Source organism: Sander vitreus, chromosome 14 (assembly GCF_031162955.1).
Source record: "Sander vitreus isolate 19-12246 chromosome 14, sanVit1, whole genome shotgun sequence".
NCBI lineage: Eukaryota > Metazoa > Chordata > Actinopteri > Perciformes > Percidae > Sander > Sander vitreus.
In genome coordinates this window covers 21,584,591-21,596,492 of record NC_135868.1, presented here as the reverse complement: position 1 = coordinate 21,596,492, position 11,902 = coordinate 21,584,591, and the positions used below count along the sequence as shown (strand labels likewise).

At 39.3% G+C, this 11,902-nt stretch overlaps 1 protein-coding gene across 1 annotated transcript; it reads left to right on the top strand.

The window, feature by feature from the left end:
* Window positions 1–315: 315 nt before the first annotated feature.
* Window positions 316–5,911, top strand: txnl4a (thioredoxin-like 4A). Its single transcript, XM_078268072.1, has 4 exons — window positions 316–449; window positions 712–891; window positions 3,751–3,854; window positions 5,393–5,911. The coding sequence occupies exons 2-4, from the start codon at window positions 739–741 to the stop codon at window positions 5,562–5,564; spliced, it is 429 nt and encodes a 142-aa protein (XP_078124198.1). The 5' UTR covers window positions 316–449; window positions 712–738; the 3' UTR covers window positions 5,565–5,911.
* Window positions 5,912–11,902: the final 5,991 nt, after the last annotated feature.

Below are 11,902 nucleotides of genomic sequence, written 5' to 3'. Positions count from 1 at the left end.
ATTCTTATCTTATCAGGACACAAGATACATGTATTACAGTAACATAGCAAGAATTAAATAAATACAAACAACGGTAATAAATATATATAGGTTTTTTTAATGAACAAATAAATAAAACTTAACTGAAGGTAGGCAAGACAATACCATTATATTTTTCTAAATAAAACTAGCATATCAACTGTATTAATACATTTCTTATTATTTACAAAAACACAAATTAAAATCCAATACCTTATTTTTGTTACAGTCTTTTTTTACAGTGCTGCAAAATTAGGTATACATACGCGTGACGTAACTACGTCGTGTCCACAGTGTCGCTCGTTTGATGACGTGTGTACAAAACGTAACATTTACGAAAAGGTACACAGCAGCATCAGTTAACGGGGTTCTTCTGCCTTATATTAGAGTTAACACGCTACGTTTTAATACGTAATCCTTTTTATTTTAAGGTAAGTGTTTCCGCACGATTTTTTTTATTTTTTTTTTAATCGTAACTAAGTTTAATTATTTCCTCTTCCAGACTTTTCTTTGGCTCCTTAACTAGCTAACGTTGTCTGTTGTCAGCAGGATAACTAGCTAAACATACCTAGCTAACGTTAACGTTACTGAAAACTACGAGCGAAATTCTGATTTTGCTGGATGTCAACTTAACGTTGCTCTCATTGCCTCCCAAGTTGTGTGAAGCTAAAGTCAAATTGTGTTGTTTTTCAGCTTGGGAATCGACAGTTTAGGATCAAGATGTCGTACATGCTACCACATCTCCATAATGGCTGGCAGGTTGACCAAGCCATTCTGTCTGAGGAGGACCGAGTCCTCGTGATCCGCTTTGGACACGACTGGGACCCAACGTGTATGAAAATGGACGAAGTTCTCTACAGCATCGCTGAAAAGGTTTGATTAGTGGCTGATCCAGCCTAGATAAACCGTGTGTGTTGTAACAATAGCATTATAAGCTACCCCCTGGCTGCTATCACCGGCTGGTCCGCTGTAACAGATATATTATAGCTTTCCATAGAGATAGCATTGGATTTGGCCAAATGAGACAGCAGTACAGTACAGACTTGTCTTTAGGGGCAAAGCATAAAGTCGCACGTGAACAGCAACAGTAGCCAATAAAGATGTTTCAAATTCAGACTTAAACCTTATATTTCAGTCAAATGTATTCAGTTGTATACACTACACATATTTACTGTCAAATGTAGATCTGTAACAATTCCAAATTTTGCTGTACAATTAATTGTCTTGGAAATTATTGCGATTCACGATATAATTTTATTTTTCAAACAAATAAAGTTTCAAATGAACCCCAGGATACATCTTTTGGTTATATCCCTATTATGTGACCCAAATGGTGTAATAACACAAGTACACAGCCTATAAAGTGAACCACACCTCTTTTTTTTAATCATAATACATTGTATATTTTTCTTAAATGAACATAAAATTGACTATTACCATCAACAGACATACCCCTTAGCACCTTAGCTAATGTTAGCAATTATTGTGGATAAACAAAGAAATGGCGATTACTTAAACAAATATTGTTTATATTAAGACAATAAAAAAAATAATTGTTACAGGCCTAGTCACATGATATGCCAAAATATAAAGGCCTAAAAATATCAGAATAACAGTTACCAGCTGGGGATGGAAAATAAATATATGATGATCACAGGCTGTAGTATTCATAAAAGTTACGTTATGTTTAGTCCACCTACACAATTAAACTCCATAGGGAGCTTTACGTTATAAATATCCTTGATAGTACTTTGTTAGCTGGGTGAAATGTTGCTACAGCGACTAATTGCCGTCAGTTGCATTAAATGCTAAATTTATAGTTTTTTTGTGTGCAAATGACAGTATATTCTACACTTACAAATAGGGTTGGGTATCGTTTGGGTTTTTTCCGATACCGGTGCTAAAACGATACTTTTAAAACGGTGCCGGTGCCTGAACCGAAATATATAGAATATATTTATAATGTATATAATATAAAAAAGGAGCACAAAACGACAGTTGGCGACATTAAAGAATGTTTATTGCTAAGGCCATATGGTCAAAATTAAATGATTGATTAATAATGTAATAACAGTAACTTATAACAATGACTTATTTCACCAGTAAATTGCTGGTAAATGACAAAAACAAGCACCAGATGGGGAAAGGGTATTTTACAATAACTTTGAATGCACCACAAGGCTGGTGAGTTTCAAGTGAACGCACCGTCTGTGTTGTTTTTCCAACAACGGCAGCTGCCCGCAGACGTCCCGGTGTTGGAATCCTCTACAGTCACACTTTACACCGCTTAACGTAAGCTGTCAGCATTTTAACCATTGTGTTTAATCCAGCTACTAGCTAATGGTAACGTAGCGTCCCGTGCAGCGATGCTTCTGAAAAAAAAAAAAGTCGGGCTCCGATATGAAGAACTGAAATTTTTGTTCTTATTTTCGTTCGGTCTCGTTACTACCGTTTACGTCGGAACCGGTGCCCTATTGGCACCGCGTTTCGGTACCCAACCCTACTTACAAATTATGATATTAAAATTCATGATAACACTACATATCGGCAGTATTAATAAACTTAAAAACAATGCTTAGCCAGGTAAAACAAAATGAGCAATTACAGTTTATAGTTTGACTTGACCTCAGCTGAAAATCCTATTGATTTTACAGGTAACAGAAAATCATGTGAGGGTCCTTTTCTACAATGCTGAAGATGTTTTCTAGTATAGATTTATACTGTTTCCTAAAGGGATGTGAAGATTCATCACTTTTTTTCATCACGCTGTTCATTGCTCTTGGCAGTTTATTGCTGATTTTACAACTAAGATTCCCATTACAGTATGTTATGTTGGGGTCATCTTACTCTCAGTCAGCAGTTTGTAGACAATTTTCAGGACATGCTGCGCAAAGCTATTAAGGCAGTTAAAAAGCTGAAGCATTGTAATACATTCTAAAAGATGTAAGTTATACTCTATTTGAAGCTTATTTGAGCATGCCCACTTTCCATACCAGCACACTTAAATGGTGAGGGTTTGCAGGTAATGCAAAGGACACCATACCTGTTTCTAAAACGTTGGGAAAGCTAGAGCAGATTATATAACACTCAAAAAGCTTAAAGACAAAGCTTGCTAAAGAAATCCAACTACAATCTTTAGATCTGAGAAAAGTCTTTTAGTTAGTTTGATGCTTTTTCTGGTGCGTTTCCCCACGTTTTTGGCACTTTTTTTGCCGCGTTTCACATTCATTCAGCTTCGGTGCTGACAGAAACGGGACAGGTGCTGCATCTAAGACTTATAATGGTAGGGAAAACGGTGTTTGGTGTTTTAAGCCCCCAACGTCGCCTTCCAGGCAGCGCTGCCTGGGAGGCACTAGGATTAGGCAATGGTTAGGTGCCTTGAAGTCAACGGTCGCAGCGCTGCCTTGAAGTCGACGTTGGGCGCTTAAAACGCCATAGAGCAGGGAAAACCTTGGTATGTTAATAGTTAATATCTTACATAGAACTTTAAATGTTATCAGGTAACCAGTGTACTAGTCATGCAAATAACCCAATACATGGTAGTGTGAACTGGCAAAGCAGGTGAAAAAAAGAAAGAAATATCAATCGGCCAAAACAACTGTTTTGTTGATTCCAAAAACCAACCAATCCCTGTTGCGTTGTTCTGCCTGTAATGCTACATGATTTGCTGTTCATCATGATACCTTGATTGATTACTGTTGCATTAATATTCTCCCTCTTAATGCCTGACAGGTGAAGAATTTTGCAGTCATTTACCTGGTGGACATCACAGAAGTGCCTGACTTCAACAAGATGTACGAGTTGTACGACCCCTGCACCGTCATGTTCTTTTTCAGGTAAGGCGCTTAATGTCTGGATTTCAAAATATCAATGGAAATGCTATGAATTATGATTATTATGATGTGATTTAAAGTGCTCATATTAAGCTCATTTTCAGGTTCATAATTGTATTTAGAGGTTATATCGAAATACAATGTATACATATGTATTTATAGGTTTACGTGGTTTAATTTAAAAAAAAAAAAAAACATTTTTGTTGTACTGCACATTGCTGCAGCTCCTCTTTTCACCCTGTGTGTTGAGCTCTCTGTTTTAGCTACAGAGTGAGGCCTCTCACTTCTGTTCCAGCTTTGTTGGTAGTCACTCATGAGCAGTACCTAGGTAAGGACTACTACTCAGTAGGCCTTTGACTCCGAACTACGATATTCGAATATAATTCGAATATTAAAAAAATTATTGATATTCGAACGAATATTAGACAGCCCTTAATATTCGAATTTCAAACCTGTTATGGGCATTATTTTTTTGTAAATGTGTTTGCTTGTAAACGTTGTTTTCAATTCAGATTCCGAGGCTTTTTCACGCATTTCAAAATGTAACTCTCGCTCGGCCGTAGCGTGGTAGCGTTACATTTCCTCCCCGACTCATTTCCTGGTTCTCCTTCTCCATTAACAACATGAAATCAAGGAGAGGGTTAACTTCTCCTGCTCCAGATTTCACCGTGGTCAGAAAGAACAGGGGAGACACTTTGTTTCTCTCACTGTGACTACCGTGTGAATACCGGTAATCACCGTCACTCTCTCACTCTAACACACACACACACACACACACACACACACACACACACACACACACCCACACACACGCGGCTCGACGCACACACCAGCGCAAAAGTATAAACATCAGACCACTTACATAGGCTACGGTGAAATATCCGACCTTCCTGTTGAAAGCATACTGTTTGTATTTAATCCAGGATCTGACTTAATAAAAAAATTGTTGTGGCAGTGTGTTTTTCTTCTGAAAACATCATTACACGCCTACTGACTGATACACTGCCCTCTGGTGGACAGAACATATACGAAGTTTGATACCAATATAAGCCTTACTGAAAGCATTTAATGGTCAAAATATTATTAATAAATATTTGAATATTAATAAACAAACAAACTTCGAATATGATTTTTGGGCAAAAGTCAAAGCCTTACTACCCAGTTAGAAGCAGAGTATGAGGGAGTGCCATGCTAGCAGCTAGGTGAGCATTATAACGTGTTACAAAGTGACGCACATTTGTCACAGAAGTAAAGGCTGGACTACAATAGAGCTGTTAGGAGCAGTTAGTGAACAGTGTTTTCTGTTGGAGATGGTAAGTCCCTTTGGGGTGGACTTTGTGCTTTTTCACTTTGTAAACCTATAACGTGCACAAAAAAGATATATGACACAATAAAGGAAAGGGGGAAAAGCCAAAAAGCATAATATGAGCACTTTAAATGGTTGCTGTATGAGGACCTTCTCATATAAAGCCTTCCTGTCTGTCGTTGGGGAACTACTGTGCGACTCCAGAACTTCATATTATTATTGGTGTTTTTTTCAGGAACAAGCACATCATGATTGATTTGGGCACCGGCAACAACAACAAGATAAACTGGACAATGGAGGACAAGCAGGAGATGATTGACATTGTTGAAACAGTGTACCGTGGAGCAAGAAAGGGAAGAGGTCTGGTGGTGTCCCCAAAGGATTATTCTACAAAATACAGATATTGATTTTTATTGATTTTTTTTAATCTAACTTTTTTTGAGGGGTTGTTTTTTCCCCTGATATTTAGTGACACACGGACTACAAGTTACACAAGTCAAGGAAGATCTTTTTCAACATTTTTTTGTGAAACAGGACAATATTCTTACCAGTGGTAATGCCTGTGTTGCATTGTGCCATTTGTGTTTTTTGTTCGCAGATTGACGTGTTTTTCAGTTTCTTCAACAATGTGTATTATAACAATTTCTTTTTTTTTAAGTCAATTGAAAAACCGGCGCTTAAGAAACCAGACCTCATAGTCAAGTCCTCATATTTGAATGTTGTAATAAACATGGATGGATATTTACATTTGAAAGTGTATTGCTGTAGGTCTTTTCCGATCTGTTAATGTCACTTAAGGCAGTGACACACCAACCTGATAATCGGCCGTTCGGACAGTCTGGCGAGGTCAGTGACTCGAGTCTGTTCTTTTCTGCCAACGGTCGGCCTTCGGGTTAGTGTGTCAGAGGCTTTACACAGCATGGTTGCTCAGAATGGTAAAAAGTTGCGACACGCTGTGAAATAAAGGCTTTTCCGCCTTTATTTGATAAGGCAGCTAGGTGAGAAAGGGGGAAGACATGCAGGAAATCGTCACAAGTCGGATTTGAACCCTGGACCTCTGCGTTGAGGCATAAACCTCTCAGTAAATGTGCGCCAGCTCTACCCACTGAGCAGTACAGTTTTTGACGTCACACACACATTAACAACAATTGCGACCCCTGTTGATGCTGTACAGACGCCGGTGATTAACGGTGAGAAATAGACATAAATAGGCAACGTAAAGTAATTCCGCACATTGTCATCTAAACAATACACATACAATTGTGTACTACTACATTAGAAAAAATGCAGTGCATCCAAAAAGCTGGCTGATGCCCATCTTTATGCAAATGAATCCGTTGAACGTGATGCGGCTATCCAATAGAAGTAGACGAAAATCTTTGTCAATCTGAAATGAAAACAGATTCAGCAACTGTATGGCCTATTTCACGCTTAAAATGTTTTCAGAAACATGTCCCGGTGAACTATTTTCGTAAAATACTAGATCGTATTCCGAACAAGCCACCATACTGTCGTTTTGAAATTCGGGAGTAGCCAGACCCACGTGACGCGTTCGCCCAATCAGCTGCCGGTCAAGGGCGTGGAGCATCAACCATGGATGTATAATTACGCGACACCACGCTTCAGTCGTGTTGCCAAAGTGGATCTGTACGGTAACGCTAGCTAGAAGGGTTTGTTGTCTTTGCCTGGAATGCTACCAAGTCGTGAGTCGTGACTTGAATTCGTAATTTACGGGCTGAAAATTGTGTCTGGAACGCAGCATTAGTACATCACAAATTTCATCTACCAATAACAATGATAAAGCTGTTTTTTGTCCTGCCCTATGTTTTTTTTTAAACGTTGTACTGACTGAAAGTAACCAAGGAAAGTTAGTAGGCAATATTTAGTGATTTAATTACATAAGAATAATTCCATTTTATTTACATAGATTGTAATCCATGTTCATCTGGAAAGAAATCCAAGGCTTGAAAAAGTAAAAGCACCCAGCTGTAGACAGTTTTATTTGGTGGTGAAAACATGATAATGTCAATGCTTAAAGCCAGAGAGGGCATTTCCCTAAAATCTCCATCAGGTGGTGCCAGAGATATTTGGCAGTCGCTGATTACATTTCTGTAATACTAAAGATTCAGATTGGTTATTCCCCACTGATTAGATTATTTTAGTTAAGTGAATTTGTTTGTCAGGGACGGTGTACAAAGACATTAAAGAAAAACAATGTATCAGATTTAGCTTCTAGCAAGTTTCCATCTGCATTTTCTGGGAAGGTAGACACAACACTAGTACTACTAATGCAATTAATACAAATATAAGTTCAAAATACAATAAATAGTCAATAAAATCATAGATCCAAATTTTTACCATTACACCCAACCCTATGCAATATCAATGAGCAGCATGTACACAGTTTGTGTGAGCCAAAAACCCTAGAGAAGGATTTAAAACAAATGCACTGTATGTAGCCTACAATAGAATAAAAATAAAAAGGTCAACATAAGCAATTAGTTAAAGTCATAGAAACAAACTGTTAACAGAAAGAAAGAAACAAGCCAAATAGAGACGATGGGGTATGTACAGGTGATGTTATATAATGTTGTGTTCTGGTTGGTCTGCTCTCTGTTGGTCACTGTGTGTACTAGAACTACGAGGATGAATAGTAGTAGAAAGAACATTAGAATAAATAGTGTATGCATTTAAAGTGGGACATTAAATATAGATTATATAGAATATAGATATATGTACAACTATTGCACAATACGGGCAAACAGGCTGTGTTGAGTGAAGATGGTAGAGTATTTGAGAACTAAAGGATTATTATGTACAGCACAGTATATAAAGGCCCATATATACACATAGCAACAACAATAGTTACTGCTGGGTGTTGTGCAGACACTGTAGGGAGACCTTCACATGTGATGTCTTGTGGGAAGAAACACTCCTTTTGTCTGCTTGCTTTGGCGCACAGTGCCAGAGGAATTCACATATGTTTTGGCCAAGGTGGGAAGTGTCTGTGATGAACAGTGGACATCCACTACGGGAGTTTTCCTGACTCGGGATCTTAGAGCAACATTGCAATTTTTGGGACACGTGCTATATCTTCACCATATAGAAACTGGGTTTTAATTTATACTGTATATGTTAGTTTTTTAGAGACTTCAAGATGATTTGTTGTTCTCATAAATTCAAGCTATTAATGCCTGCCTGAACAACCACGTGGTTTCATAAGAAACGGTGCCAAGTCATGAGGACTTTCTCTAGCCACAGTATTTACTCACACTAAAAAAAATTTAAAAAAAGAATTCTGTGTAAAACAGTCCTGTGTAAGATTTTAAAAAAGCAGGGCAATTAATGCAGGCCTCGATACTTCACAGTTCGTAGCAGTTATCCATCAATGAGAGAATTATAGAAATACTGAGAGTAATAACTGTAACATCGCAAAGAAAATAGGAACAAGAAAGTGGAGGGTGAAGGAGTTTGAGAGTGTGAGAGAAATTAACAGTAGATGAGTCTCATTAATATCGGTTAGCTGTCAGCTCCTTCTCTTACAGCTCCTTATAACCAGACACCACACACTGCCTGGGAGACAGAGTACAATTTGATGAGTGATAGATGAGGTGAAAGGGAACAAATTCTGTCTCTCTCAGTCTATTTCACTGAGTGTGTGTGTGTGTGTGTTTGGACCAAAGACAGAGAGGGATCCTCTCCAGAGTAAATAGCCTGACCCCTTCACCTCTCCTGAGTTAGACAAGTTGGGAGTCAAATGGGTTAAGACCTCCAATCTCAGAGTCATTGTGTGTGTTCTCTTGGTCCTACTGGACAATTCACTATAATGTATGTCTGTGGTGTTGAAACGCCCCCTCCCCCCATCACCCAACTCCCAACTGATCACTGTCTGGTTCTAACTTGCCCCAGAGCTCTGGCCAGAGAGAGAGGGATGGAGGGGAAGATGGGGATGACGGAACAACAGCTGGCCGCCAAAAGGAGGTGAGGGAGGAGAGAGGAGGCTAATAACTGCTGTGGCTGCTGCAAAAACAAAACACTCTGACCACACTTGGCTGCTCTGGAGTAAAAACCACATAATCTCTAAAATATCAGTTTTTCAGGAACCAGAAAAATGTTGGGTTTTTAGGTTGAGTGCCATTCATTTCTTAAGCATAACAATATGAAAGCTGAAGCTACAGAATGACCTCATTGTCCTAATGTGTGTACACTGGCAGGCATGAGTGTATTTAGAGTTCAAAATAAACTAATTTTCTCATCTTTCTGTGTGTAGACCATGTTGAGGACCTATAGACACCCCCTCCAGGCCTCCCATGTCCTTTCCACTTACATTAACCTACAGTCTGGCGTGCTTTTGTCTTTGTCTGGCCCGTCCCTGCAGGGTCTATGTGCATTATTACTGTGCCATTGGCCTCATGTGGAGCGTGGGACCAAAGGCCACCTCCATCGGTCCATTATAATTCACATTATCATGCATTGTTGTTCCCTATTACTGTTAATCAACTCAGCCTCAGGGGAAAGGAAAGATCTGGATGTGTAAGGGTTACTGGGAAACTCCGGTCTAGACGCATATGGAGTCATGGCGGGATGTACAGTACAGTGCAGTGCAGTGCAGTGCAGTGTGTCTGTGTGTAAAGAGGGAAAGTGGAGTTTTTTTCTATAGACTATATAGGGAATATGCACCCTCACCCCTAAAGCTCTGGTAATCCAGGATCTGTTTTCAACTGATAGTGTTTAAATGGATCTGCACAAAGAGGGTGCAACAGACAGGCCATGAGGATCATCCGGGTGCCAGGGGGAAGACATGCTGGCATCCCTCCATCGTCTCTCTCTGGCTTTCTTTCCTTCCCCTTTTTCTAGTCTGTCACTGTCCATGTGGGTGCCCAACGTGGGGGGAAGGGTGAGGGGCAATTGACCATTTCTGGGACACCCCAAGTCCCCCCCCTCCACAGCTTCTCCTATTGGCACTGATACAGACACACACACATATACACAAACAATGTGTTAACCCCTTTTCTTTACCCAGTGACTATGTGGTCACTGTGACTCATCCAACAGTGCATCATCTCATTTTGAGCCAATAGCTTCTGAAAGTCAGTCTTAAAGTCAGCCTGAATCATCACCATGCGTAAGTCAATGTTGCCTTTTTGGCCTGAGGACCCCTTGTCACAGATTGCATACTGTATGTCTACATATGTCTAAAAATTGAAATAGTACCAAATGAAACACTTGCTGGGCATTTTAGTAGGGACAAAGGTAAAGTAAATAAGGAGAATAAATATGCTTTTAAAAGAGACCTACAAATACATTACACACAGGTACTTTATTTCAATTGCCCACTACATAAAAAATACTTACAGTAAAGACAAGGGACCAGCAGTCTAGCCTACATGTTCTTTCACATTATGCCACGACAAGGAGCCAAAACTGTGTGCGGCACTTTCACTTGGTATTGGAAAACAAAAACCATAATATAAATTTTAAAATAAAATATGATATATTGTGCACACACTTGAAATGGGTACAAAATATAATAGCTACAGAAATCTTCTCAGTCTCCGTCAATAATAACAATGCTACCCAAAATACTGTTACTTGGTATAGATCGAGGACAGTCTCTGTAGGGCCTCAATGGCCTGTTGCTTGAAAAGTGATGCATTCTGGGTATGAGGATGGTTATGTTGTTGCTAGTGAGTCTTTTTTCTCTCTCCAATGATGTATAATACTGAAAACAAGTTCTAGCTATTTGTTGCTGGTGAGAACCATGCTAGGGAGCTGAGGCAAGTAAATGTGTTTTCTTCTGAAGTTTAGAAAAATCAGCATACATGATGTACCATTAATATTAACTACTGCCAATTAAAAGAGCCCTTTGTGCTCAAATGCTGGTCTATCCTGTCAGCAACCCCCCCCTCCCCCAACATTGTAAATCTGTGCCCTTGTTCTTGTATGTCCTTCAGTTTACTCATCCCAACAACTCCATCTCTCCTCTTGGGTTATATTACAGTCTCTTTTTATAACACAACAGAGATAGTTATCAAGACTCATCTCTCTCTCTCATCAGTTTTCATTCCCTAATTCCTTCAAAGGGAATGCCAGTTGAGAAACATGATGGAGAGATGTGAGGAGATAGTTCACTGTTATATAGTCTGAGAGGAAAGATGGTAAGAAAACTCCAAACTCCTTCAAGATCCTATTTATTCATCTGATCTATTTTCTTCTAAGATCTGCTCAGTTGCTAGGCTTTAGGGTGGGTTTGAGTTTTATCCCCGTGGGGGAATTACTCAGAGTAAATAAAATATTGCCTACAGGTTGGTAAAGATCAACTAGAGCAGATGTTTCATACTGATATATATATATATATATATATATATATATATATATATATATATATATATATATGCCGAAACAAACACACACAAACCCTACGCCATTAACGACCCCCTGCCTGCTTCCTTTCATAGATGCTGACACACTTAGCAGCCGGGTGTTATGTTGGTTTAATTCCCTTCTCTTCCCCTCCTTGCTTCTGCCTTTTACTCCACTTAGGGACCTGTGACTAAATGGATTTGCATCTCTCTTCCCGCATCATTCCCAAAGGGGTGTCATCCCTCCATCTGCGACAAAATGAGGGGTCTATTTACCTTAACGGAGACAGATACCAGCGCACAGAGAGGAGGTGTGTTTATGCAGTCTGTGGCACTGCTGACGCTTATGTACCACACACACACACACACACACACACACACAC